The sequence below is a fragment of the Scophthalmus maximus genome, chromosome 17, assembly GCF_022379125.1.
Source record: "Scophthalmus maximus strain ysfricsl-2021 chromosome 17, ASM2237912v1, whole genome shotgun sequence".
NCBI classification, from domain to species: Eukaryota; Metazoa; Chordata; class Actinopteri; order Pleuronectiformes; family Scophthalmidae; genus Scophthalmus; species Scophthalmus maximus.
In genome coordinates this window covers 16,755,138-16,782,821 of record NC_061531.1, presented here as the reverse complement: position 1 = coordinate 16,782,821, position 27,684 = coordinate 16,755,138, and the positions used below count along the sequence as shown (strand labels likewise).

The 27,684-nt window shown below is 46.1% G+C and overlaps 1 protein-coding gene and 1 long non-coding RNA gene across 8 annotated transcripts in view; one reads left to right on the top strand and one right to left on the bottom strand.

The window, feature by feature from the left end:
- Positions 1 to 27,684, top strand: part of shank1 (SH3 and multiple ankyrin repeat domains 1) — a 66,752-nt gene that overhangs the window by 22,144 nt on the left and 16,924 nt on the right. For all 5 annotated transcript variants that reach the window (XM_047328342.1, XM_047328345.1, XM_047328344.1 and 2 more), the window contains exons 3-15: positions 8,473 to 8,676; positions 9,199 to 9,270; positions 9,599 to 9,707; positions 12,015 to 12,169; positions 12,701 to 12,868; positions 13,833 to 13,949; positions 14,678 to 14,755; positions 15,562 to 15,628; positions 15,822 to 15,991; positions 16,923 to 17,044; positions 17,273 to 17,421; positions 18,461 to 18,574; positions 19,409 to 19,484. In XM_047328342.1, coding sequence (XP_047184298.1) covers positions 8,473 to 8,676; positions 9,199 to 9,270; positions 9,599 to 9,707; positions 12,015 to 12,169; positions 12,701 to 12,868; positions 13,833 to 13,949; positions 14,678 to 14,755; positions 15,562 to 15,628; positions 15,822 to 15,991; positions 16,923 to 17,044; positions 17,273 to 17,421; positions 18,461 to 18,574; positions 19,409 to 19,484 — 1,601 coding nt within the window. The remainder of the gene's footprint in view (positions 1 to 8,472; positions 8,677 to 9,198; positions 9,271 to 9,598; positions 9,708 to 12,014; positions 12,170 to 12,700; positions 12,869 to 13,832; positions 13,950 to 14,677; positions 14,756 to 15,561; positions 15,629 to 15,821; positions 15,992 to 16,922; positions 17,045 to 17,272; positions 17,422 to 18,460; positions 18,575 to 19,408; positions 19,485 to 27,684) is intronic.
- LOC124849467 lies at positions 16,774 to 23,899 on the bottom strand. 3 transcript variants are annotated; one of them, XR_007029910.1, is made up of 6 exons: positions 23,558 to 23,899; positions 23,143 to 23,171; positions 20,772 to 20,957; positions 20,114 to 20,303; positions 18,034 to 18,549; positions 16,774 to 17,606 (listed from the first exon to the last, which is right to left on the bottom strand). It is a non-coding gene; the product is annotated as an uncharacterized LOC124849467 (long non-coding RNA). The 3 variants fall into 3 exon arrangements; XR_007029908.1 differs by having other exon boundaries at positions 16,774 to 18,549; XR_007029909.1 differs by lacking the exon at positions 20,772 to 20,957 and having other exon boundaries at positions 16,774 to 18,549.

Genomic DNA, 27,684 nt, shown 5'->3' with positions numbered 1-27,684 from the left:
GGTGGAAAAAAATCGCAAGAAACAGCATTTACACTATGAGACAATAAAAAAAAAAGAAATCGGGATATATAGTGTCCTTTAAGACGTACTGTGCCACGAGATTACCTGGAACAAGTTGGAGACCTTCACCTTGTCCTCATTAACGATTCCTCCTACTCACGTGAACTAAAGTCTTAACATCTGTCAAATTAAAAATCTTGTTGTTTTTTTAAATTAGAAGGAAAAATTCACCCTCTGTCCTTTCAACAGGAAACGGTGTTCGTGCTTTAAAGTGGTTAAAAGCTGATGCTTGCGCCTCACAAGCCAATATTGGTTCAGCTATATACATATATTATTTTTCTTTTCATAACTTTGATAAAAATCTTTCAGTGTCCCCGACATTGACACACAGTGCGTCCATTTGTGGAGGCACCCGTATCCGTATTATCATACTCGTCATATGTCTTTCTATCATACTCAAACATCAACATTAAAAGAACTAAAACAGGACCTCAGGCTTCCTGCCCAGACGGACTGACTTGGGACACATTGTCCCACAGTGCTCCTCAAAGTCAAGGGAGTTTGAACACACCACTCTCATCCGTGTCCCGACTCAACCTCCGTCTCTCGTTCTGTGATCAAGGCCCCGCAGTCTCTCTCCCTCCGCTCCATCTCCTGCCCTCCCTGCTCAGCCCTCGCGTCTCTCGCCGGTGTCGGTGTAATATCGCCTTTCGCTCTCCCGCTACATTAGGTCTGTTCCACATGTCAGCTAATTCACCTCCAATAAAACTCTAATTGCCCGTTAATTGCGTTGTAATGAGACGAGGGAGTGACGGCGGCGCGCAAAAATGCAAATGCAAATGTTATGAATTGCAGTGGTGACGAAAGAGCAGTCATGGAGAGGACACACGCACACACACACACACACACACACACACACACACACAAAGGAGTGTTATACTGTATCTACCAGTTTTGAGAGGAACATCCTGCAGCTCCTAAACCTCGGATATTCATCGGTTGTAGTTTTATGCATCTCTGAAACGATGCATTTGATGTCAGGTGATTAGAGATTTACTTACAGTCCGTTCACTTTGATACGGCAATTTACATCTTGTTCCCAGTGGGACTCACACATATGGCTGCATTTAAACCTGAGACAGAGGGACCCTGCAGTGATTAGAGCCTGGAATATATATATATATATATATATTTTTTGTGCTGCCAGCAATATTTAAAAAACAAACCATAGAAATCTGATAATGATATTTCAGTACAATATCTTTGAAAACATTCCACGTGTTTTATAACCAAGCGCTTTTAGAAAAAGGCAGTTAACCAAAGGGTCGGTTCAAACGTTTTGTCCTAAAACAATATTCAGATGAAGAATGAAACAGATTTTGCCTGCTGTAATTATTATTGTGGGATTCAAGATGCTAGATTGGAAAAAACACAACTACTGCAGTTTGCGTGTGGTTCCCCACAACTGGAACTACACAGCCGTTCGGCCCAGAAGACCTTGAGGATAACATTGATGAATGCTGACTCTGCACCATAACCGACACGCACAGGGCCAAGACATGGACCGATTCACCTCCAACGTGCCAGAGAAGCCAGCAGCCGGACTTCCTACAGGCCGTTAAGAGACCCCTTCTCAACGCACATCCAATGTAGACATCCCCTCTCTCTCTTTCCCAGGACAGGGTTCCTTTGCTGAGCTGCGGCGGAAACTGTGACCGTGACAAAAACGGGGAATTACCAGCCTGAAAATAATCCACGTGCTTCGTCTGACGCAGACTGAATCCCCTTTGGTAGCTTCAGAGAAACGTCGGAATATACGATTTGAAGGCCCCCGATGTGAACGCGGGGAACGGTTGCAGCGGGGAAGACGCACTTGGAAAACTCCGAACCCATGGTTGAAAAAGAAAATGGCATCGTGACGAGGAGAAAAGGGGAGAAAAAAGAAAAAGGGGGCTTGCTCTGGATTGCCACGCGTATCAAGTTCAAGCCATTTTTCTTTCTGCGGGTTCCTCGTGCCAGCCGGTGCCTTCATCTGATGTGCCCACGGTGAACAGACGGACTCACTTCTCTGCAACCATGGCTGTTTGCCCCGGGTCAAAGGTTATCCTGTGCGTATTGCACTGTCTAATTCCCTCTTCAGAGGAGCAGCCCCGTCGATGGCCCCGCCCGCCCCACCACCAGCCCCCTGCGCTGGCATTTACCTTTTGCTGCTTCACAAGAGAGAGAGAGAGGGACGGGTCGAGGTCCTCTGAAGGAATTTATTTTGCACAGTAAGAATCGATGTCTTATCCCATTTCCATCCGCCGGAGGTTGCAGCACCTCAGGCAAACCAACAGCTGTGCGTGGAAGAGAACGTGCTGCACAACCCTCAGCATCGTTTCCCGGCCGATTCGCGGGTCCCGCGCCCGGAGACGCCGCCTCTGAAACATGGTTGGGAAGTGACCGCCGATGGCTGGCGTTCAGGAACTAATGGGCTGCGATTTAGTCTCTATTTCGCAAGGCTACTTGTTCGGTCGTTTGTTGGCAAAAAAGCGGAGCGAGAGGACATGTAAATGAGAACGGCTTTGTTGGGAATTGGGCCGCATTAAAAATTCTGTTTATGTGAGCGGGGGGGGGAAGGAGAGAAGGAAAGACAGATTCAAGGCGGAAACTATAGTCGGATTGTAAATACGAGGCAGTGGCGTCATGGACATGCTTAACTGCCGTATTGTGGTTCGACGGTTTTCAATTTAATGACTGTTTTACTGCAGTGATCAGCTTCAGATTGAAATTGAATGGTCGCTTAAAAGTTATTATCTACTCTCGTAAGACATTCATTTGCATAGAACACAGACTCAGTGATTTCTGGGCAGTGACATTCATTTGTGGCGTTTACTCAAAGACTCTATTTGAGTGCAATTGACTGAAGGAATATGCGACTTAATTATTTCCATTTCTGTGTTGCTGTCTGCTTCTACTCCAAAAAGGTTTCAGGGGAAATATTTATTGTTTTACTGCACAACATTTATTCGACGGCTATAGTTACTCGTTCCTTTGCAGATGATCATTTAAAGCAAACGGTGGACATGGATCTTTGTTTAACATTCACTGCTGTTAATTCTGTTATGCATCAGTAATAATAATCTTGTAATGTCATATATCATACTACACATAACGAGTACATTAACTCTTGATGATTCAAGCACATTTTGCTGCCAATAATCCGTCTTTACTCCACTTCAAATTCGGAATGCATAACTTTTACTTGTAATGTTTCCATTTGTGCTTAAATTCCGCATCTGAACGCGTCACTGGCGACGCCGATGAGTGTGATCGCTGTTTCTTATGACGGACGTGGATCCTGATCCTTCCCCTGACACCTGCGGCGGATGGAAGAGAAAAGACACCGGTCCATTAACTCACTCATGTGCACGAGCGACGGGGAGATCTGTGTGCCAGAGGATGCGATACCGTCGCGGCGGGGGGTCCCGGCAGTTTTCATTTGCGAGTTTATTATGCTGTCAGACGCGTGCGCGGCGCAGAGGCGAGTCTTTCATTTTCCTGCCGAGTGCATTAAGCAGCGTGAAACAAATGAGTTTTTCTCTCCGCCGTTTTACCCGAGCTCAATTCGTGCAAACTCTGAAGTATGTGAGCAGCAGACCCCCCCCCCCCCCCCCCCCCCAACACAAGGCCAAATTTGACCTCAGGAACACAGTGACTCTGCAACACCAGGGACTCTCTCTTACATTCCAGTAACTACAGTTAGGAGATGTGAACCACTCAGACTACGAGGAGGCTGAGACCCCAACACGTCCCCCAGTAAGAGCCCTGACGGTGGAGAGAGGGGCGGGGGGGGGGGATACTAGAGAGGGAAGTATGGGAGGAGGAGAGGAGGGAGGGAGGGCTGCATCAGAGAGTCAGAGAGAGACGATGGAGACATCAGAGACAGAGAGAGAGGACGAGGCAAAGAGGGGATGACAGGGACGCTTCAAAGAAATTAATTTGCTCGCAGGAAGTGCTGTAGTGGTTAAGAGACGGGAGACAGAAAGATATGGAGAGAAGTTGACTTGAATGGCGACATGGCTGACTTGTGTAAATGACTGTGTGTGTGTGTGTGTGTGTGTGTGTATGTGTGTGTGTATGTGTGTTAGGTTGGGGGGTTATTTCCCCACAGGTCTCATTAAAGGCTTCAAGTCCCAGTGCACGCGGCCTGCTGGGGGGGGGGGGGGCGGGGGGAGGCCAGACGGACAGAGACGGAGAGACAGCTAGAGACCGAAAGAGGAAAGGAAAGAAAGAAAGGGAGAAAGAGAGAGGGATTCTCAATTCTGCATACAGGAAAGTGTGCGGCGCTGTGGCAGAGCGATGGAGCGAGAGCGGCAGGGAGGAGGGAGAGCGAGGCAGCGATAGGCAGGGGGAGATTAAGAGCAGCGTGGACCGAGCGAGTGGGCGTACGTGAGTGGGAAAAGTGTGATCGCAGCTTTAGGCAAGACAGAATTTTTTTGGTCTGCAACGATGATAAAAAAACCCACAGGAGAAACAGAAGGGCTCAAGAATTTAATCTGAAACTGAAATTTAAAAAAAACAAACATATAAATGTCAAATGTCAAGTTTGACTGCAACACTATACACACAAATATTCTCAGATGAATGTACCTCAAGTATGAAAAATGACACTTCTCATTATACAGAAAAGGCTCCTTTGATGTTTTATACATGTTGTATTATAGGATTATTAATACTGGTGCATTCACGTCTTTCACCTTGAACTAAACCGTTGGCAAGCTTCGATCTGCAAAACCCTCGATCTCACGAAGACGTGTCTGCTTATTGTCACGACCTAACAGCCTCCGTTTCAGTGAGGACGCTGCATTCAGCTAGTCTTCAAATATTAAATCAGTTTGTTTAAAAATGTTCTGCCAATGAGCGGCTGAAGCTTAAAACAAAAATAATGAGGGAGTTTGCCGCAATGGAATTATGAAAAATTAAACGGTGCTTTAAAAAACAAAAAGAAATACTTGAAACAAAGGGATTTGTGTTGAAAATTGGTTGGAATCTTCTTATTACGTCCGATTTATGTGTTTACTCTTTCTATGAAATATGTTTTAAAAATAATTGAGTAGAAAACTGAAACTACTTGATAATGACATTCTGTTCACCGAACAAGGACGTTTTTACCTCTGAGGTGCAATGGTCGAATTTTAACCTTACGATAATTATGATATGACATCATATTCTGGTTCAAGATATTTGGATAAAACACTTATCCTGGATTAACAGCAGGACTTTTCTAGAAGACAGAATGCTGTGCCACATCTTCTTTTTGCCATGTGTGCAGGTGCATCATCATCATCATCATCATCATCATCATCCTCTTAGGCTCAAAGCAAAATTAAAACAAAAGGATGATGGCAAATGACGTGGTGATTGAATGCAATCACTCGTATGAAATTGTGTTTTGCTGCTTGTTATCCAATCTGACGAAGAGGCTGAATCGTGCAGAGGAAACACGTGCAGATCATTTCCGACAGCCAGAAACCAATAACTGCGTTCAATCTTTAGAAATGAGTGGCCCGAGATATAGATAAAATAGCCAGGTTGCAAGTTTTCCTCTAAATGGAGCCGATGTCCCGGACGGGTGCTTTTACCGCAAAGTACCACCTACCACCTCCACCTGCCTGTTATCTGATGAATAATTTAGACTGTGTGATTTCCAGCGACAGACTGTGAGAGGGAGAGATGCTTTGGCTCGGTGTTAAGTGTTAATCCCGGTTTGTCTCATTCATCACTGGCACATTTACTGGAGGAGCGTTCACTGTTTTTCTGAGGTGGCTGCACCTAGAGTATTTCATCTTTTCCCGCCCCGAAGGTTCTCCATTGCCCTTTTTGCCACACTGCATATTTCTGACTGATTCAGGATTTTATGAATCGCCGAAGGGGAAAGCAGCGACCTCTGACCTCTGAGGCTCGTCGCTGCTTACGACGATGAGCCACCATGTCATGTTTCCATAAAAAAAAGAGAAAGATTTGCCTTCTGGCTATTTTTGAAGGTTTTATTTCTGGCTCATCACATTATCCAATATTCAAAGATGAATAGGAGAATGTGTCTTTTCACCCTGACACACTGCGGAGAGTCCTCTCGGCAGAACGAGTACTTTCGATACTACGGGTACATGACGCTGATAAATACTCACGTACTTTTTGTTGAAGTAGGATTTTGAGTGAAGGACATTGAGTGTTACATTGTTACGCTGCTGCTTTGACTTAAGTAAAGTATCCAAGTACTATCACGACTGTTATACAATGAGTACAGGTTCCTGGCACTTGGCGGTTTAAGTGCTTTGTGTAATTTATCCAGTGAGCAATGATCTGCCAGAATTCTATCAGGGACAAGAATTAATCAAAGAGGAAAAGAAACAAAAAAACATCTTGGCATTCATGTCTTTATATTCTGGCACCGAGACAATATTCTTATTGAGCATGGTGCAAACTCAAAGTGGAATTAAGAACAGTACAAGAACGTTGAATCAGTTGGGGGGAAACCGTCTGCTCACCAGAACCAGGCCACCTGTATTTTGAAGACTTAATCGGGATGATGAATCCTCGATGAGCCCTAATTGGCCGGCCGGTTGGACGCTGGAGGATAAGTCACATTAGCGGTGTGCGGATCAATAGGCGGCATCAGTAACGTCTCCAACTCTCGACAGCGTCTCGGGCTGCGGGAGCAAACTTATTACACCAAATGAATCTCCGTTGTTTTGCCTGCATCCTTTGATGGGACTGTAATTGCATCGTGTGGGCTTGTGTGTGTGTGTGTGTGTGTGTGTGAGTGTGTGAGTGTGAGTGTGAAACCTTATCTAATAAAAACAGACACACCTCTCTTTCACTCCCATGCTCAAAATCTTAGACATTCCCCTCCTTTTTACTCCCTTGTGCCGCTGCTGTAACACACACACACACACACACGCACACACACACACATCTTTGCACACTTAAAAAAAACCCAACCCCATGCACACTCTCTCACTCTCTCACACACACACACACAAACACACACACAAGCGCAAGCACACCCTGCCAGTACCCCATCTCCAAGGGAACACAGGGATGTCTCTATGGCAACAAGCAGCTTGCTCCACTAATGAACCCGGTTGCCGTGGAGACCGGGTTGGCTGTGCGAGAATGGAGACACTGAATAAAATAGAGGGAGAAAATGTTATGTTACTCCGCTGCACAAAACCCCCGTGCAGGGTTTTATCGCTCTCTTTGTAGGACACGCGCACACACACACGCGCACACACAGACGAACGGTGCGTCACTGTGTGTGTGTGTGTGTGTGTGCGTGTTTGTGTAGAGATTAAGATGAATGACAATGGCTGAGCGAATGCTCGGGGTTGGGAGAAGTGTTGGCCAGAGACGTGAGCCTGTGCAGTAATGCAGCGAGAGGCAGGGATCCCTGCAGCCGGCGGTTCTCTGCATGTGCCGCTCGTCCTGCTGCTGCTGCTGCTGCTGCCGCCGCCTCAAGGTCAGAGGACATCCTAGCTCCACTTTGGAGAGGGAGAGTCAGAGTCAGAGAGAGAGAGAGAGAGAGAGAGAGAGAGAGAGAGAGAGGTATCATTGCCAAACACCGTATATCAGCCATGGTCCGTGTGGTGAGTTATGCTCCACTTTGCTGACGGAGCCTCTGAGGCCGTTGTGCATTCGGCCACTCGTGACCCCGGCGGAAACACTTGAAGCTGCACCAAACTGCCATCGATATCCCGCCTGAGGCCACCTCTGGGAATCCCCCCCCCCCCCTCCCTGTTTTTTTGACTCTGCTGCTGTCTCCCCCTGCTGGCTCCGGAGGGGCACGGCCTCGGTGTGCTGCAGTCTGTGCAACATCAGCACCATAGTGTCGGACTCACCACGACTTCCTTCCTAGGATAAGTTGTAGAAGGGTGCTCCTCCAAAAGTATGTCTTCATCTCCTGTATTATAGTATATATTTTGTGGGCTGACATGTGCCATCAATTATTTAAATAACGCAGGTGGAGGAGAAGTAAAACGATTTCTTTGCCCACGAAAAAGTACCATTGTAAAAATGTATTAATACTCCATGACTAGAAAAAATGACCTGCATTGAAAAATACTGAAACATGGCTCTGGTGACTATAAATGATAATTATTAGGTTATTAATACTGACACACTGATTCATAAACTGGAATTTGAAGTAAGTATTTTAGTCCACTGTTTTCCAAAAGTTTGGGTTTGGGTCATAATACTATCTGAGGGGTCTCACATTGATTAACGGGAGAGGAAAGGAAAAAAGTTTTTATGTAAAATATTGAAAACTTTTTGTTTGATCCCAACAATAATTCAATTAAAACAGTCTATGAATTCAGTGGATGAATCATTCTTCGGTGGAAATAACAACAGGTCGTGGAAGAGAGCCAAAAACTTTTAATTCCTTTAACTGGTTTTAATCATATGTATCATTTCCCCCTGTGTCTCCTGCAGAAATGTTTGCGGTTCAACCCCGACGCCACGGTGTGGAAGGCCAAGCAGCAGGTGCTGTGCTCCCTCACCGAGTCGCTGCGGGACGTCCTGAACTACGGGCTGTTCCAGCCGGCCACCGACGGCCACGACGCCAAGTTCTTGGAGGAGGAGCGGCTGCTCAAAGAGTACCCGCAGTCCTTCGAGAAAGGGGTGCCATATCTGGAGGTGGCTATTTCCGTCTTTCTCTTTGACACAGTTGTTTGACAGAGGTGATGTGGCCTGGATTTTTCCTCGAGATGTCTCTGTTGTTCAGGCCGGCTCTGATACGGTGGCTTCCACCTTGGAAGTTTGAGGGTCACCGCAAACATTTAAGATGCCGCACTAAGTGGCGCTTCCTCTTTGTGACTCCAAGACTGTTGTTCGTAGACGAGTGTCATTGAGCTCTGTTTCCGTGTGACACCTGCGAGGGTCTTACCCAGTCCGTACAGTCACCTTCTGCTCATGCTACGTTAAAGACTCTCAAACCGCCAGGACATTTCCCTCCCCCCTCACATTTCTTGTCGTCGGTGAAGTAGAAGATGGGGTTTGTACAGCGTCTCCGGAAAAAAGATAAATCTACGGGCCCCCATTGTGTGGATCTAGGCCAGAAGCTAGAGAGAATTGAGGACAAAGGCCCTCTGTGTCATGGGATTAACTCTTCTCTCTGCGTTCTCTTCTCCTTTTTACTTTTTTATTTTTGTCTTATAGTTTCGATACAAGACCAGGGTGTACAAGCAGACCAATCTGGATGAGAAGCAACTGGCCAAACTGCACACCAAGGTATGAAGGCCGTCCTCCTCACATGACGTGAGCGGCGTCAGTCAGTACTGCACAGTGTGTGTCGGTGTCTACACCAGTGGATATTGTCAGAGTGTATATGAGTGCATATTGTCCAATCACACTGACCCAAATTAACGTAGCGCAGTTTCATAAAATCACACCGACAGTTCAAACAAATCAACAATGTCAAACAGACAAACAAATACGCCCTCATATCTCCAAAAAATGATATTTCACATAATGCCACATTATGCCATTTCCTTATTTCTTGAGTTCAATCTGTTCTCTGTAATGCAGCAGCATTACTACGTCTTCTCTCCACACGTAGGCCAGCCTGAAGAAGTTCATGGACTACATCCAGACCAGCGCCGTGGACAAGATGACCAAGTTCTTGGACAAGGGCCTGGACCCCAACTACCAGGACGCCGACACCGGCGGTAAGCAGCCTGAGGAAATGTCACCTGCCATGTTGCCTTTCTTCACCTTTCTGTCTGTCGACGCGGCGAAAACATCTTTTACGGCGGGCAGTGCGGGTCGAAATGATCGCATTGGTGGGAAAATTGCTTAAGACAAGAGGCGTAAACTAGTTGAGATAATTTAACAAGAAATCAATAATAAAACTTTATAGTTTAGCTTCACTCAAACCTCAAAAAATGTATGTAATGTCTTTGATTCTAAAGCTGGTTCTTACTGTAGTTTGAGGTATCAGGACAACATAGCTCAGTTTAATATATGAAAAGGACAATATGTTTGTTGGAATAAAATGCAAATAAGACTTTTGCGGAGCCAAATAAAAAAGCCTAGAGGAAACGTTTGATCTTTGGCAGACATGAGGGGATTTTAATAAAAACAAATCATCTTGTGAAAAGCAAATCTATGTAGAAGACAGGTCTGAAATTAATCCCTCCATATTAAACAGTATCCTGTTCATGCATTCATCTACACTCCCTCTCTGTTGTCGTTTCTCTGAGTTCCATGTGGGCCCGACACCCTGTCAGGGATCAGAGCCAGCGCCCCTTCACAATTTGGTGGCTTTTTCTTGGATCCTGTTTGCGCCGAGGGGAAACACACGGCAGACGTCTCGTTTACAGTTTGAGTCGTGTGCTGCTCAGTGTCAGGTCCAGCCGCGCTGGGAGCAAGTGTCAAAACACAAACACGGCCTGTCATCGTGGGCGCGAGACGCACTTCCACTGCGGAACACCAGGGGGGGACAGAGCTCACGGTTTCTCCCCTCAGATCAAATATTACTACCCCCGAACCCCGGCATCACCTCGCGGCATGGGGCGTTCGCAGCCTCAGTGATGTCCAATGTTCATAGCGCAACATTAAAAAGACAATTTTAATCCATTGGGAGGTGTCAGAGTTAGCTACGGGGCTACAACTTGAACATTAAAACCTTTTCTCAGAGTATATTAATTAAAATTTTGGCAAATTCGCAACATAAAAAGTTTGCAGAATCAGCTGTTAACTGTTCCCTTTTGCAGTGTTTCATTTTATAAGTAACAGACATCTTGTAGACAGCACAGACGTAATAAAACATTTCAATAAAACATTATGAAAACTAAAACATAAGAGTGAAATTAAAGGGCTCCTGGCTCCACTAACCAAAGAAGCACTGGACCCAACAAACACCGTTAGAATTAATATGGCAGGGGAATAAATACATAGATGATACTGAAACAAACTTCTATAATTATCAGACAAATTCCGGAGCTGTAACGAGGATCTTTATGTTCAGATTTCTGCTTCGAGGTGCATTTGTGATGGAGATATGGCCACAGGAGGTTTTTAGTCTTCTCATTGACTGTCATGTAATGTCAGGGTGTTCTTCTGACAGCGGGTCCACGAACCATAAGTGCACCATTATGTCTGTGCAGGTAAAGGGCGAGTAGAGAGAGGCGATGCAAAAGGACGACTCTCTCCACGCTCTGCAGACGGCTCACACTCATTTGCCTTTAATGGGAAACAAAACGATTCTGCCATATTCAGCATGGCGCCTGTCAGGAGGGGCTCACTTCCTCTCTGTCTCTCTCTCTGCGAAGGGGAAACCCTTTAAAGGGCACTCCCGGTATGTGTATGTATTCATGTGTCCCCTTCAGAGCAGGTGCAGTCAAAACATGACCTTAAATTATTTGTACCTGACATCTACAGAAGCTGCTCAAAGATAAAAAAAAATCCTTGTACTATATTTTAAAGCTTTTTTTTATATATTGAGTCTTGATTTGACGTCAGTGTAATTGGCCAAGCATCAATTCGTCTGTAGGAGTAAAAACAAACCAGCGTGTACTTGGAAGCGAGATGTTCAAGAGCTGCATCTCCAGAGAAGCGTTCAGTTCGCCCGCCACTCGAGCGGGGATTCATTTGAACAGGGGAACTTTACAGAGTCTCAGGCTGCGCAGCAGATAGTAAGACGGGAATAAAAACCTGGAAGGGTGATGGTGGGATTTAGGACTTTGGGTCTTTTCCATGGAGTGAATCTTCTTTGAACTGCCTAATAACCATGACTGTAGAAAGACGTTTGCCGTATTGCAGCAGAGAGTTGAACACTTTTCTTATGTTTTCCTGGAGTCTCATCTGGGAAGAGTTGTCTGCTCGTCTCCAGGAATCCAACCAAGGAGCAACCAAGACCAGCTGTGGCTCTCGGAGCGTCTCAACCCAGGATACCCCTTTGCTCCAGATCAAAATCCCACTCGGACCTTTAAAAACAACGACCTCTCGTCTGAATCTGTGTGTGTGTCCTCCAGAGACCGCCCTGTCCCTGGCGGTGCAGTGCGAGCCGGGTGGAGGCGAGTCCATCCGGGTCCTCGTGGAGGGAGGGGCTCACATCGACTTCCGCGCCAAAGATGGCCTCACGCCGCTACACAAGGCTGTCCGAGGCCACCGCCACTCGGCCCTGCTGGTAAACGCTCACGCACGCGTTGTTGTCCCCCCCTTGTAGAAATGCTCTTATCTAATCATAACATGTACAGTAGCTGGGGGATAGGCAAAAAAAAAAAAGACAAAAGATGCAAGATGGATTCATGTGCCACGAAACTGATACAGTGTCATCCTCATTTGTTTTACCTTATAAGTAATTAAACTGAAGACGGAATCAACAGACTCTCAGCCACCCACACCAGCCCACTCATAAAAACCCACATGAACAAATAATCTGTCCTTCTACTTATCCAGAGAGAAAAAAAAAAGAAAGGTATTCAAATTCAGATTTCCTGGTTTCAGCTCCCGAATCACCAAGACTACAATCAGGTCTAGGGAATATTCCTCGGCTTGGAGTAGGAAACCACTAAAAGATATTCTTTTTCCCTCCCTGTGTTTCTGTTATTGTGCTTTTGGCTCATGTACGTCTTCATTAGTCTATCAACAGTTTAACAAACTGAAACTCAAGGCACGCTCACGAGGTCGTCTCTGTACCCCTCGTGTCGTCCTGCAGGTCCTGCTGTCTCTGGGCGCGTCCCCGGACTACAAGGACCGGCGGGGGCTGACGCCGCTCTACCACACTGTGCTGACAGGGGGCGACACCTCCTGCTGCGAAACACTGCTCTACCACCACGCCAAAGTGGGCATCAGGGACGAGAACGGCTGGGACGAGACGCATCAGGTGCGCCTTCCAAATCGTATCTTTTAGAACTAACGGGGTCAAAACTGGCTGGGGGGGGGGGGGGGGGGGAAGCAAAGTCCTGCATGTGCATGCGTCCTTTTGTTTTGTAATGCACCAGTGTATTCTGTGTTCCAGTGTCTGTCCCCACATCAAAAACACCATTCCAACACCGCACCTCCCATCCTTTATCTCGGACACCTGTCACCCTCCATCCCACCCATCCTGCCTCCGTGGCCTCATAACTCTGGCGGTGGAGTGGATGTGAAAAAAATAAATAAAAGGTATCGGCCTCCTCCTCTCAGGGTGATCACCCACACTTCATCAGCGTCTGTCTCTTCAGCGCTCGCAGCCACTCATATAGCCTCATACTGTGAATGTGTGTGTGTGTGTGTGTGTGTGTGTGTTCAGTGAGATTTGACACATAATATTGAAACTGACAGCTTATTAGTAAGAAGGCAAGTGACATGAAACTAGATGTTTTTGAAGTAAGAATAAATGACGCAATTTAAACGAAAAGAAACCTTAAAAAAAATTAAGGGTTAAAACTATCTCTCTAAAGAAATCGACAATTGGAACAAAACGTATCTGGCTACTCTATCCTGATAAAAAAATTGTGATTCTAGACAAGTGTGCTAATTTTTTTTACCCAATATAACAAATTCACAAAGTTCAGAGTTACTTCAACAATAAACATCTATCAAGCTCAAACAACTGAGAGGCGCGGTGGTGTGCTGAGGATATCGGCCTCACGGAAGGCACTTGGAATAAAAAAAATCCTGAATTGCTTATAATAATAACAAAAATAAAACACCTATGAAAATAAGAAAAATGTGTTTGCGTAAACCCGTGACTAGTCTTGACGTACAGTGTGTGATGGCACCAAATGTCCCTGTTCATGTTTTAGTTTAAAATGACTCCATTATTCTCATTACTGGTCCTCACCTGTGCTCTCTCTCTCCATCAGGCCTGTCAGCACGGCAACTCGCAGCATCTGGAGCACCTCCTCTTCTACGGGGCGGACTCCTCCTCCCAGAACGCCTCTGGAAACACTGCCTTGCACATCTGTGCTTTATACAACAAGGTGCTCACTGTTTACTGGATGGGACATTTTCACGACTGTGTATTTTGTTAATATATTTGCCTGGATCATGATTAGGGCTGCAACTAACGATTATTTTCATTATCGATTAATCTGTCGACTATCTTCTCTATTGATCGATGAGCTGTTTGGTCCATAAAATGTTATAAAATGGTGAAAAATGCCGATCTCGTTTCCCCAAAACCTCGAGATGATGTTGTGTTTCGTCCACACACCAAAGATATTCAGTTCACTGTCACAGAGGAGCAAAGAAACCAGAAAATATTCACATCTAAGAAGCTGAAATCAGAGAACTTTTACTTTTATTGTCATAAAAACTACGATCAAACGATTATCAAAATATTTGCCGATTAATTTAGTCGTCGATTACTAATCGATTAATCGGTTAAATGTTGCATCTCTAATCATGATCTAAATCTAAATATTTCACCTGAAGCTCAAATATTAATTATCAAGAATAGTTAAATAATCTGATAAACTAGATGTTTCTGCCATTTTCACTTTTGTATAACATTTTATTAATTTCTTCCCAAATATACCATTAAACACTATCAAAAATATTTGATAGTTAACATATTTGCAGGGGAAAAAGTCCAAAACAAGGCGTACATACTCCCTAAAGCCAATGCATGTCTTACTACACTACTGTAAGTAGTTAAATAATTTATATTTCACAATAAATGTACATTAATTGACGCCGTTTGCTGCAGGAAAGCTGTGCGCGGATTCTGCTCTACCGCGGAGCGAATAAAGAAACGAAGAACAACAGTGGGCAGACCCCCTTTCAGGTAAAGGCCGAGTGCCTGGCTCGGGTTATTGTTTGTGTGTGTCGGTGGATGTGTGGTTTAGGTGTTTTATTAAGTTAACGTAGCAGAAATGTGCCAGGGGCCTAATTTCAATTTAAAGTGTTAATGTGCTGCGATGCACACACACACACACACACACACACACACACACACACGTACAGGTCCCAGGTGACAGGAGAGAGTGTGACCCCTTAATCTGGATACATTGACTCTGTTGGTGCAGAAAAAAAGCCAGCTGAGACAATCCTGTCGTGTGTGTGTGTGTGTGTGTGTGTGTGTGTGTGTGTGTTTGTTTGTTTGTTTGGGTAAAATATAGAGAAAACAAGAGAGCACACAACAAGGAGAAAACATTAGATTGTGCTATATTGTGCAACGATCTGCATAATTCATCTTTTTTTAAAGCATTTACGCACGATGAAGATGATGAAGAATAATGCTAAAACAAGTTTTCGTGGGATAGTACTCACTATTATTCTTTTTTCAAGGAGACAGGAAACCCTACAGTATATCCTGGATGACTCATAATCTCCAAAGACACTTTTGGAATAATATACTCATTGTATCAAGGGAATGATCTGTAGTTTTTATATTAATTATAAGCAAACAGGTCAAAGCTATGATCTTAATTTCTGTGCCAATTTAGAGTGCCTACAAAATATTGTATTTTTTGTGGATGTCAATTAAAACATAAGCGCGCAAACATTTACTGGATCACAACAGAAACATTCACCTTTGCATTTTTGTGTATTCATTTGCCATATAACTGTGTACAACCGTGTTTTTATCAGGTGGCGGTCATGTCCGGCCATTTTGAGCTGGGAGAAATTATTAAAAACCATCGGGATACGGATGTGGGTGAGTAGCGGAGGTCAGAACTTCTCACAACATTTTGGAGATGTGTAATGTTCCAGTTTAGATATTTGACCAAGCTAAAAAAAAAAACGAGCATGTTTGAAAAAGTTTGGACACAAATATAAAGGGGTTGCAGATGAAAGCCTGTCGGGGAATGGGGCTGAATAACAGGTGCCATCATCCCCTCACCTCCCAGTTCCCTTTGTGGAGTCTCCAAAGTACGCCCCCCAGAGGCGAGAGAACACCCGGACGCTCACCATACCCCACCCTCACCCCTTCCTCCGGGCCAACAGCGACAGCAGCATGAACCTGCCAGACTGGATGGCAGTGCCCAACGCCCCGGGGACCAACATCGTCTCTGTGCAGGTGAGTGTCCATTAATAAACTGAGGTACTGTTGACCAACACTCATCACTGATGCATTATAACAATAACTTGTGTCCACCTAGTGTTAGTCCACTAAGTTTGCTTGGCTGGAGAACAGAATTTGATGTTTGGTGCTTCCAAAACTTTTGCTGTGAATTCAGTTGCCTGTTAGATTCTTCCAACAAAAGAAAAGCTATAAAAGCACATTCACCATTGTCTATAAGTCTTAAGAAATTATTAATTTCCAATTGCACTGGTGGAGATGTGAGCAGCTGCAGCCCGACAACTCAAATTCAAATTATAACATTTTAGGGAACAATATAATAGATGATCTTTATCAACCTCTAGTGGTGAACACTACAAACTGCAACAACTTGTTTTTGCTTTTTCACACGAGCCATCCAGTTGTATTTTAGTTACTATAGCAATAGGGACGAAAATAAATCATGAAGTCACAACCTTCCTGTCATGATCTTCGTAAACATTTGAACATGGTGAGCGTTAGATGAACGTCATTGTTCATGAGACATTCGTACATTGCATTTAATTATGTGAACCGTGTTTTATGAGCATTAGTTTTATCGTCTGCTCTTGAGTGCAGAGTCGGTGAGATAATATTTCTCAGTAATTAAAATGTCAGAGAGTATTGAGTTGACACAGCAACAGGGAAGAACAGACTGTAGTTAACGTTGAACGAAATTAAACTAATAACTAATAATCAAATTGAATGTATTTAAAGTAGTTAGGAATGTTGGAAACAAAAAACAGACAGAACCAGATTAATGTGATTAAACATTTGACATGTTTTGGTTTATTTGATGTTGCAAGTGCAACTCCACTTTCTGTGCAGACGTGCTGGTGCAAAAGACTATACTGGTATGGTATGACACACTGTAAAATATGAAATATTTTTAACTCTCTCTTTCTCCCAGGGCTATAAGCATACTGGTACCCTGCGGAGCTCCAGCAGTCCCAGAGGGGCGAGGACGCGTTCCCCGTCCCGAGGGAGGATCGGAGACAAGGAGGACCGGAGCAGGCAGAGTCGGAGGCAGGGGTGAGTGGAGGAGGTGCAACCATGCACCTATTGGACGGTACTGGCTGTCAATCATGTTGTATCCACACCCCAGTATGTACAGTTTATATCATATATTTGGCTCTAAATGGGCTTTACTTCTCCTTTTGATGTTCATTTATTTGTTAGGCCATACAGACTTATTGCTATATAGAATCTTTATATTTTTTCTTTAATCTCTTGTCCGTCCTACCTTCTCCCCCCCCCCAGGCCTGCCCCGGCCAGCACCACCACACAAACAGCGGGGCAGCGCCGACGACTCTACAGCGCCGTCCCGGGACGAGTCTTCGTCGCCACCAAAACACATTCTGCACAGGGAGAGCGAGAAATCAGCTTCAGTAAGGGAGACAGGGTCAAAGGTGAGTCCGTGTGCAGTTCCACGTCAGGATGACCTTGTGCCGGAGCATAATACTTCATATTGTCTTCCATGTGAGTTGAACGTGTCTTTCTGTTTGGGAACCGGTGTTCGTGATGTTACACGAGCAAGAGGCTTAGGACAGTGATGAGATTCAACCATTCGGGGCCACGTTCAGACTGGAAAAAACTAAAACGATAGAAGAGATGAAAAAGGATACGTTGGGCTGCAAAGTAAAAAAATACTCAAGACGTTGCGCATCCCTGGTAAAACTACAGATGGAGAAGTTTTAAAGCCACAGTGTGTAATATTTGGCGGCATCTGGTGGTGAATTTGAAAACCGCAACCGGTGATTATACATATATGAACACACAGTTATGGACAAAGTATATTCAATTTCTGTTCATAAGTTCTCGAAATATTACACACTGTAGCTTTAATGCAAAGGTTTGACAAGGCAGCGTGGCCTCATACAGACAGACGTAGAAGTTACAACAGTCTTCTTTCATTGCATTTCTCAAGACTATGGGTGTGCGCATCTCTTGAATAAACATTGACTTAACAAGTATTGATAATTACAGCAAAAAATTATTACACACAAAAGAAAATACTCAACTGGAGCATGTAGACTAAAGTCCAGTGTGTTGAGGGTGAAGTGCATGAAGGGAAGTCAGAACCCAGGCCTTCAGAAGAAGAAGAAGTGTCTTCAGATGAGTGTGTAAAACAGTCATTTCCCAACATGAGTGTAAGGTCTCTGTATATGTCTGTATTCAATGTCTGCAGGTATGAATATGTGTGTGTTTGTGAGTGAGTCTAAGGTGTCGCCAGGTATGTATGTCTTGGTGAGTATGTAGGAGGTTTGCACGTCCGTTGTGTGTCTACATTATTTCTTTTTATGTCTGTTTAACTGTCTTTTTGTGTCTGTGTGTATTCATTTCTCACTGTTATCTGTTTGTGGGTGAGTGTGTGTGTGTGTGTTGGTTTGCGTTGCCTTTTTTCCTCTGACGCGCTGCTCTTGTCTTGCAACCCCCCCCCCCCTGTAGTGTTGAGTGTTGGCGAGGGTGGTTACTGGGAGGGCACGGTCAGAGGTCGCACAGGCTGGTTCCCCTCCGACTGTGTGGAGGAAGTGATGCTTCGGAGCCAAGACAACCGATCAGGTGATCACCACCAGTCACACACACACACACACACACACACACACACACACGCGCACACACACTCATGATGAGCTCAGCAGTTGATCATCTTTAAAAACACACCAACTGTATTAGTCGTGAGTTTCACATTGTCCGTGAAAAAACAATTATAAATAAATTAAAGACAACAGGCTGCTAAGTTGTCTTTGGACATCTAGGACGGACTGATTTGATTTTTGGTGGTCCAAGGTCAAGGTCGCTGTCATTCCACTGAACATTTCCACATGACATCTCAAGATTGCTCTCCAAATTTTTGCACAACTGTTCAATCGGACTTCTGTGGATGAACTGATCAGATTCTGGTTGTCAAATGTCAAAAGTCAAGGTCACCTTTTCTACGCAATTCACCAGGAATTCCCAGAGCGAATATTTGGGCAAACCTGGAGAATTCAAACGACAAAATACACCTCACACCGTTCATTAAATACCTTCACAGTCATTACGGTTACGATTTTGACATTGATGCTAGAATGGGTAAAATAGGCCAATCACGACTCTTCAAATTGCATATTTTGTACAACTAGCCGAGTTACAGTGACACAAGTCAAGAGAAAAAACTGCAAATCATCACATTTGACAACCTTTTTTTATTTTTAATTTGAATATTAAATAGATATTATTTTTGCAATTTGTCTGCACTAATACTCTCGGGATCTGTTGGGAAAAAAGCCACTTGTGGAAGTCAGATGGTGATAGTAGTAGAGTCGGTGCAGTACCTGTATAATCAGCCTTCCTAACGGATTAAAGCGTCGCTACAGTCACACTGATGTTCCTGTGATTTTTTCCGTACTCCAGAGAGCCGAGGAGAACGCGCTAAGAGGTTGTTCCGCCATTACACCGTGGGCTCCTACGACAGCTTCGACGCTCCCAGGTAAGCGGTTACTTTCCCGCGCTGTGATCCAGTCAGTCGTGCGCACTTGTCTTCTCGCGTACTGTGAGATGAACAGCCGCCAGGGTGAGGTCACGTGGCAGCGGAGGGGGGACCAGATTAAAAGTATGAAAATATCCCGTCAGGGGCACCGACACATCCTGGATAAATAAAGGTGAAGAGAACGGCGGTTTGACATTCAGATTATCGCTTCACCTGACTCGCCTGCTGTTAGCCACTGAGCGGCTTCGACTGATGGACACGAGGTCGTCGGGCCTTTGCTGCAAGGGCGCCATGTATCTCATCTCCCCCCGCTGCGCGCCGGAATTCAAACTGACAACCGTTTTTTCCACCCGCCAGCCTGCTGCCTCGCCGTTTAGACGCACGCCGCACGCCGGCAGGGGGAATTTGCTCAGGACGTAGAGTCGCTCGTCCACCAACCCAAAGGTTGGCGGTTCGATCCCACCTCCCGCCACTACACATGCCGTTGAATGAGTATGAATGTGATAGAAAAATGCGTGGTAAATAGCAGCGCTGTATGAATGTGTGTGAATGGGTGAATGTGACTTTCCTGTAAAGCTTTGAGTGGTCTATATGACTAGAAAAGCGCTATATAAAAATTTGCCATTTACCATCATATGCCGATTCACACGGTGATTTGCGGGTTCCAGTGGGTACCTCCCCGCCGATCACTGACTCGCGCGTGACGTGTGTGAGGATTCGGGTCCGATTCCAACCAATGGAGTCGTCCTCGAGGCAGATGTGGACCAGCTGTGTTTTGAATAGTTGGGGCTTTTGCGGAACGTGGCCTGGGCAGAGTGACTGACAGACAGAGAGACATGTTTTTTTTTAGCGTCGCGTCAGGGTTTCCTGAAGTTCCTTCCTTTGCATGTCTGTTGCCGTTGGCTCTGGGGTGCTGAGCGGTGTTGCCAAGGCTGCAGGTTTTTCGGTGGGCTGAACTTGAAGGTCCTTGCCGACTTGAAGTCGGAATTTTTCTTGTGTGTGTGCGTGCGTTGACCAATGTTATGAAATCACCAGATGACCACAACTGCCCTTGAACCGCGCCTGATACATCTGAACGGATGCATATGTATCACTGTGCCATGGGACCAATCTCCGAACAGCAGCTGGATCTCTAAATCTTTTAACAGAAGGACATTATGCTTTTTGTTTTAATGGTCATTCGCCTTGACTTTAACTTAACAGCTACTCATTCTACAGTTCTCTGCCCATATCTGTTCAACTACAGTTTAGCACATATGGGAAACATTACTATGTTCATATTCACACCTCTAGATCTTCTGTCGACTCGTGCCAGTGTGTCAAACTCCCCCCGTATTGACTTTGGCCATGTGACTCCTTCTCGTTAAGTGAGAGCAATGTCATGTCATTCCCCTCTAATGCCTTCGCATCTGCATCACGGCGAGGGACGCGCGCCGCTTTGAGGCAAACTCATTTCAGTGTCCAGGACTCGGGCTGAGCAAAGAGAGAGAGAGAATTATTCAGGCGGAAACAAAGCCATTGTCAATCACGTGTATTATTCATGGGGAAATCTTTTATCGCTCATCATCATCATTCTTCTTCGTGATTCCTCAGTTTTCTCGCTTTCTCTTTTTTCTTCCTTTTCATGTTTCGTTTTCTCTTCGTCCCCCCGTCGAGCAGCGTTTCCCTCGCAGCCATGCACATAGTATCATTTATTATTGATCGACAGCTACATTTTCACGCATGCAACTAACTCAGCCGTGAAAACACACACACACACACACATGCTACGTTTGTACACACACACACACACACACACACACACTAGCACACACATCATGGATAATTAAAGCCGTGTGTGCTGCGGCATCGACGGAGCCCGAGCAGGCGGCGCGGAGCTGACTCACGGCCGGCCCCTCACACGGGGCCACTTCTGCATCCTTTATTCTCCCCGTGTAATATCTCACCTCTCGCTCCTTTCATCCCTTTCATACTTGGCTGCATCTTCTGACCATCTCCGCATCCCCTCCTCGTCTTTCTTCTAGTCATCACTGCATTTGATAACCCCACCCCGCCCCTGTACTTTTTTGTGAATATTCTTTCTGTCGCCCCTCCATCCCCCTGTGGTGTCTCCATCTGGAGGTCAGACTCTGAAGGGCACTCCGAAGGGAGAGGAGCAGGAGGAGGACGAGCTTCGGAAGGTCAAAGCAAGCTAGAAAAAGAGAAGAACAGGAAGCCCCCTGCCATATTTTAACTAACTTAAATTTTTTGTGATGACCCGAGCAAGGCCGAGATGAACATTCATAAGGCTCATTCGATTTATGATTATTTATTACCAGCGATGGCAATGTCAGTTGGTTTGCCAGCTGCTCCATCCGCCCGCTTTGGTCCAGACGGAATGAATCAAACATCATTTGACGGACTGCCGCCAACCACATTTTGTGATTCCCTAGACGGTGGATCCAAATGTTGGTGACTTCTCGTGTTGTGCTATCAATTCAAAATTTGATCGAGTGTAGCCTCGCACAGCCGCTAGCATGACTTTACATATTTACTGCTGTGGCCACAGTTGTCACCACCAGCCGATATTGGTTATTGCGGATTCCTTTCATCAAGACAGTTCCCCGTTTCCCAGAAGTATGTTTTTTTTTAAGAGAAGAAAAGCCTCCGACAGTATTTAGGTCACAGAAAAATAAAAAAAAAAGCCAAACAGTCGCTGCCGTGTCGCCTGGCAGAGAAGTCATTTAAGCATTCGATTGTGAGACTCGGAGGTCTGACGATAGTGAATTTGTTTCACAAAACAGATTCTCTCATAGGTGGACTTCATAGATTTTGTCTCTTTTCTTGCTAAACTGTGGCTTTAATGGAAGCAGTTTTTTTTGTAATCAGCCACTACACGAACCAGGAGAAGTTGGTTATTTTTTGGTGCATGGGATGCTTTGTTACACGACCTCCCCTGAACTTTGTCATTACAACCTGCTTGTCATCACGACCTCCCTCCTCCACCTTCTCTTCCATCCATCCCCCTTTTCTTTCTGCTTCAGTGGTTACTATCCCCCGTCTTTTTTCTTCTTCTTTTTTTTTTCACACCGCAAAAGCCAAGGTCAGGTCACTCGACTCGGAGTTACAATCCAGATATCAATCTCCGAATCGAAGGCGTGCAGTCTCCTAAAAAGTCCGACCACGGCGCTCCCTTTCCCTTTTTTCCCGAGCGAAGGTCGGCGCTCGTTGCCTACAGTGGCCCGAGAGAGCTCAGCGCACTGCAGCAGGAGAAAACACATGCAAGTGGAAGAGGACAGAAACATCCTCTTCGTCTCTCTGGCCACATTCAGTCATCTGCCTTAGCTGCATTCGCTTTCAGGGGGTGTTAGAGCTTTCAAGCGCTCGCTAAAAAACCAAAAGAGTTCATCTGTTCCCCGTGTCCTTGCCACAGATGCACCCGCTGCTGCTCCTCCGCCGAGCCCACATGAGGCCGCTTCTGGGCCAACGGCGGGTCAAGTGAGGACGAGCGAGCACGCAGTTCGGAGGGAGCGTGGCAGAGCAACCCCCGCTAAACGCTGCTGTGGCGGCTTGTTGTCCCCCCCCCCCGGTTGTAAGACACATGCATCGCCTCTTGCTTGTGCAAATGTATAATCACAGCTGGCTGGCATGGTTTTTTATTTATGAATCTATAACTCACCGTATACGATTCGACTGTTCGTCGGGAATCTGCAACGAGGGATAGAAAAACAGCATCAAGGAGTGTGTTGCACACACACACACACACACACACACACACACACACACACACACACACACACACACACACTCACGTCGATACTAGGACAGAACAGGCAGACAGAATGCACATAAACATTATCACCCAATCACGTGGTGGACCTTCTGTATGTTTCCTCTCCTGCCCCTCAACCCCGCCCCTCCCCATCTCCTATCTATCTATCTATCTATCTCTCTTTCTTTCTTTCATGCCCTGCCCCCCCCCCCCCTTTCTCCCCCTTTCATCACACACACGCGTGCACACACACACACACACTCACACACACACACTCACACACACACACACACGCACACACACGCACACACACTGTACTCACAGCGGTATAGCCTGACATGCTGGGAGAGAGGGCGGCAAAAAGGCAGAGATGAGAGAGGAGAGAGGACAAGAGTTGTGATATCGTCCTCGAGAGGAGGGAGGCAAGAGGGTGAGAGAGGAGGCAGAGAACGAGAGAGACCTAGGAGGGAGGGAGGGAGGGAGGGAGGGCAAGTCGACGGAGGACAACTTCGACATACGAGGGACGGAGGCTCTGGCTCGGAGATGATGTGAGTGCCCATGATTCCAGAGATCTCTGTGCCTCTCCTCTCTCTTTCTCTCTCTCTCTCCTCCTCCTCCTCCTCTTCCTCACTCCACCACTCGTCCACCAGCTGTTTCTCTGTCCTCTCGCCTCTTCCTGTCTGCGTCGATGCGTCTCCTCCTCCCCCTCCTCCCCTCCCCACCCCTTTTCCTTGCTCTACCCTCTCTCATTCATGCATTGTTTACAGCCAATGTGTGTTAGTGTGTTAGAGTATGTTAGTGTGTGTGTGTGTGTGTGTGTGTGTGTGTGTGTGTGTGTGTGTGTGTGTGTGTGTTTGTGTGTGTGTGTGTGTGTGTGTGTCTGTAATAGGTTGGAAGGGAAAGAAGAAAAAAAAAGGGTAGGGGGTGTGAGGGTGAGGTTAGTTAAGTGTGATTTGAAGGAACATGGGGTCAATAACAGCAGCAGAGGATCTGATGTATTCATGTATACTGCAAGCTTTTTGTCTAATGTTATGTAATAATATCATTGATAACAATAATAAGACTTGTCTTTCGTCATCATAACTCTTCAGTGTGTTTAACTTCAAGACCCCTTCAATCCCCGGTGAATGAATTCTCTCAGTTAGGACTGTATCGTACGGCAAAAGATGTATCTCAGCCCGCATCCATTTTTATGAATGGGGAATCACGACAGTGACAGATTCACAGAGTGCATGAATACAATAATACATACTGTACAGGGTAAACTACGGGGAGAGGAGAGGGGGAGGAGGGGGGACAAGAGAAATGGATGAAGAGGAGGAAACAAGAAGAGTGCATGTGGTTTCGGTGTGGTTGTGTGTGAGTTGACTGCACGAACGCACAGATGTTTGGACTGTTGATGATGGTGTGTGCATGTGTGTGTGTGTGTGTGTGTGCATGAAGCCCCTTGCGAAGAAACCCAATCACCTCTCACTCTCTCCCTCCAAATTACCTCATTTCTCTCTCTCTCCTTTTTTTTCAAGCCTCCTCACTCCCCCTCCCTCCTTCTCCCCCTGCTCCCCCCTCTCTCTCTCTCTTTCTCTCTCTCTCTCTCTCTTTCCCTCTCTCTCTCTCCCTCTCTCCCTTCTCTCTCTCTCTCCTTTTTTTCAAGCCTCCTCACTCCCCCTCCCTCCCTCTCCCCCTGCTCCTCTCTCTCTCTCTCTTTCCCTCTCTCTCTCCCTCTCTCCCTTCTCTCTCTCTCTCTCTCTCTCTCTCTGTGTCGCAGTCACAGCGAACCATCTCCATCTCTCTCCCCTCTCTCTCTCTCTCTCTCTCTCTCTCTCTCTCTCTCTCTCTCTCTCTCCCATTCCTCCTCTCTCTGTCTTAAGTATGAAGGGGCTGGGAGAGCTCGGCCCTCTCCCTTTCCCTTCCTCCATCTCTCTCTCCTCCTCTTCCTCCTCTCCTCCTCCTCCTCTCTCGTGGCTCGCGCTCGCTGCTGTCTGGCCGGAAGACGAGAAGGAGAAGGAGCAGGAGCAGGAGAAGGAGGAGGAGGAGAGGGGGGGGAGGAAATGGCGATGGGGGCATGCGGCGAAGAGGATCTCTCCCTCTCCCTCTCCCTCTCTTCTTCCTGGCCATCGCTCGGCCCTGTGAATAGGAGCGTCTGGTTCATTTACAGGTACCTGCCATGGCTTTTTATACCAACCCCCCCCCCCCCCCCCCCCCCCCCATCTCCCCTCCCTCTCTCCCTCCAGTTGCCAGGGGAGATGGGGGGGGTGGTGGTGGTGGGGATGCATGCATGTGGACATCATGGATGGCGGGGCAGGATCGATTAGATAGATTGACAGATGTTGCAACGCATGCCTGCAGACGGATGAGTTTGATTCAGCGTGTCTGTGTGTGTGTCTGTGTGTGTGTGTGTGTGTGTGTGTGTGTGTGTGTGTGTGTGATGTACGAGTGTGAAGACGGACGGGAGCTGCTGCTGCACAGCCCCGTGCATGAGCAGTGCAGCCGCTCTGGGTTTCACTGTACGAACATGTGTGCGTGGCGTTGTCTTTCTTTCTCCTTCTTCTTTCCGCTTTGAATTGGCTCTCATGACAATTATCCCCCGGCGATGCTGCACCGGCAGAAGTGATGCTTGTTGTTGTTTTTTCCCCCGATGTGCAGATTGATTACATGTCCATTTGTGTGCATGTGTGTGCGTACGTGTACGTGTCCGTGTCCGTGTCCGTGTCCGTGCGTGGACGGTGTGGTTGCTGTCGTCGATCAAAACACAAAGGTATGGCAGACACATAGCTCCTCCTCTGTTGATCACATGTGTTCTTGTGTCCTGCGTGCAGTGTGCCACCGTCTCCGTATGTTTACCTCTGTGTGTGTGTGCGTGAGAGAGAGAGAGACTGCTGACAGAATGGAAACAGTGCACCGGTGAGGGAGTTTTTAAAGATGCAGCGTGCATGACAAGTTACAGCTTCTTTCCGACACCTCTATGGGAGCCGGCCTGACGCCTGGTCAGTGCCTTGGGCCTCTTACCTGTGAGTCACGCTGTGCGTTGTCCTGCTCCCTCGCTTTTATCTGAGATACTGTACAGCACCGCTGAGGGACACTACGACTGTGTGTTCCAGTTCACATGCGGCCAGCAAAGGTTGACCCGACCGGGCTGAGCGAGGCTCTTCCTCTCCCTGAAGGAGATGGCAGAGACTCACGGAGACTCACGGAGACTCTCAGAGACTCACGGAGACTCTCAGAGACTCTCGGAGACTCACAGAGACTCTCGGAGACTCTCAGAGACTCTTGGAGACTCTCAGATACCGAAAACTGACTCCAGAAGGTTGTCGCAAGGAAATTGTCTCTCAAACTCTGAACATGAAAAGTTGTAAGCAAAGTTACATTCATGGGCTCACGTCAAATGTTGTCAACCAGCTGCTAAGAGGAATGTGTGTTTATGTCGGAGTTCTTCTCAGAACTTCTTACCTGCTAATGAGGCCTCGTCATGTCACAAACTCCCCGGTTCTTACCCCCCGACCGCTCCGCTACGCGACCGACGCCCTCACAGTGGGTTTTGGTTGTGAGCAAAAAGTAGGCTGCGTTTTTTTTCTTTTCCCTCAGCCGCATGTGAAGGAGCCTTTGAGCCGGAACAGGCCTTTCGTTGGCCTCTGAACTGGGACGCAGCTAGTGTCACTTAAAAGCTGATGTGACACCCTTGAAGACAGCCGAGCCCCGAGTCAGTGGTTGGTGTCGTTCGATGGGACGCAACCGCTCACGGGATGAGGCGTACAATATACACGGGACGTGTCTGACCCGCAGAACAAAACGCTTTGTTGATAATAACTGGATTTGGTGATTGTCACTGATTTTTTTTCGTTTTTTTGTTGGATTGTCGCATTGTGATATTTCTAATCCTGCATTTTACGCCACGTTGCTATCACCTTCCTTGATGCTGCATGATGCTGATGGATTAAGGGGGCTGCCTAACAGGCAGTTAGGAGGCACCATTAGTAAAAAATAAATGTAAAAAAAGTCAAGCCCATTACTTCAGAGCTTATTATAATCCCCAGTGATGGATGCAATAGTTCTTCAAGGGTAATTTTTTAAGGCATTTTTTAAAATTTCACGTAGTCCCTCAGATAAAAGTTGCATAAAAAGAGGAAACTTTCCACACGCTGCTATAACATACAGGTAAAGCCTGTCAGTAGAAATACAATATAAATCCCATCCATGCATTAGCCAGATTGAACATAAACAAACTAAAAAACTAAATGTGATGACTATTTGTCAGTCAAACATACATGAAAAAAGTAAGACTGAAATTTATGTTATAGTTCTAATTTTCTAACCAGATTTACATATTTATAATTAATGAATCCAATCTGTTTTCAAATTCATAAGACCAGCTTTCTGTTTTCAATATTTATAAAGACATTAGGTTTATTTATGTTCAATTTTCGTAATCCAAATGGATGGAAATTTCATGTG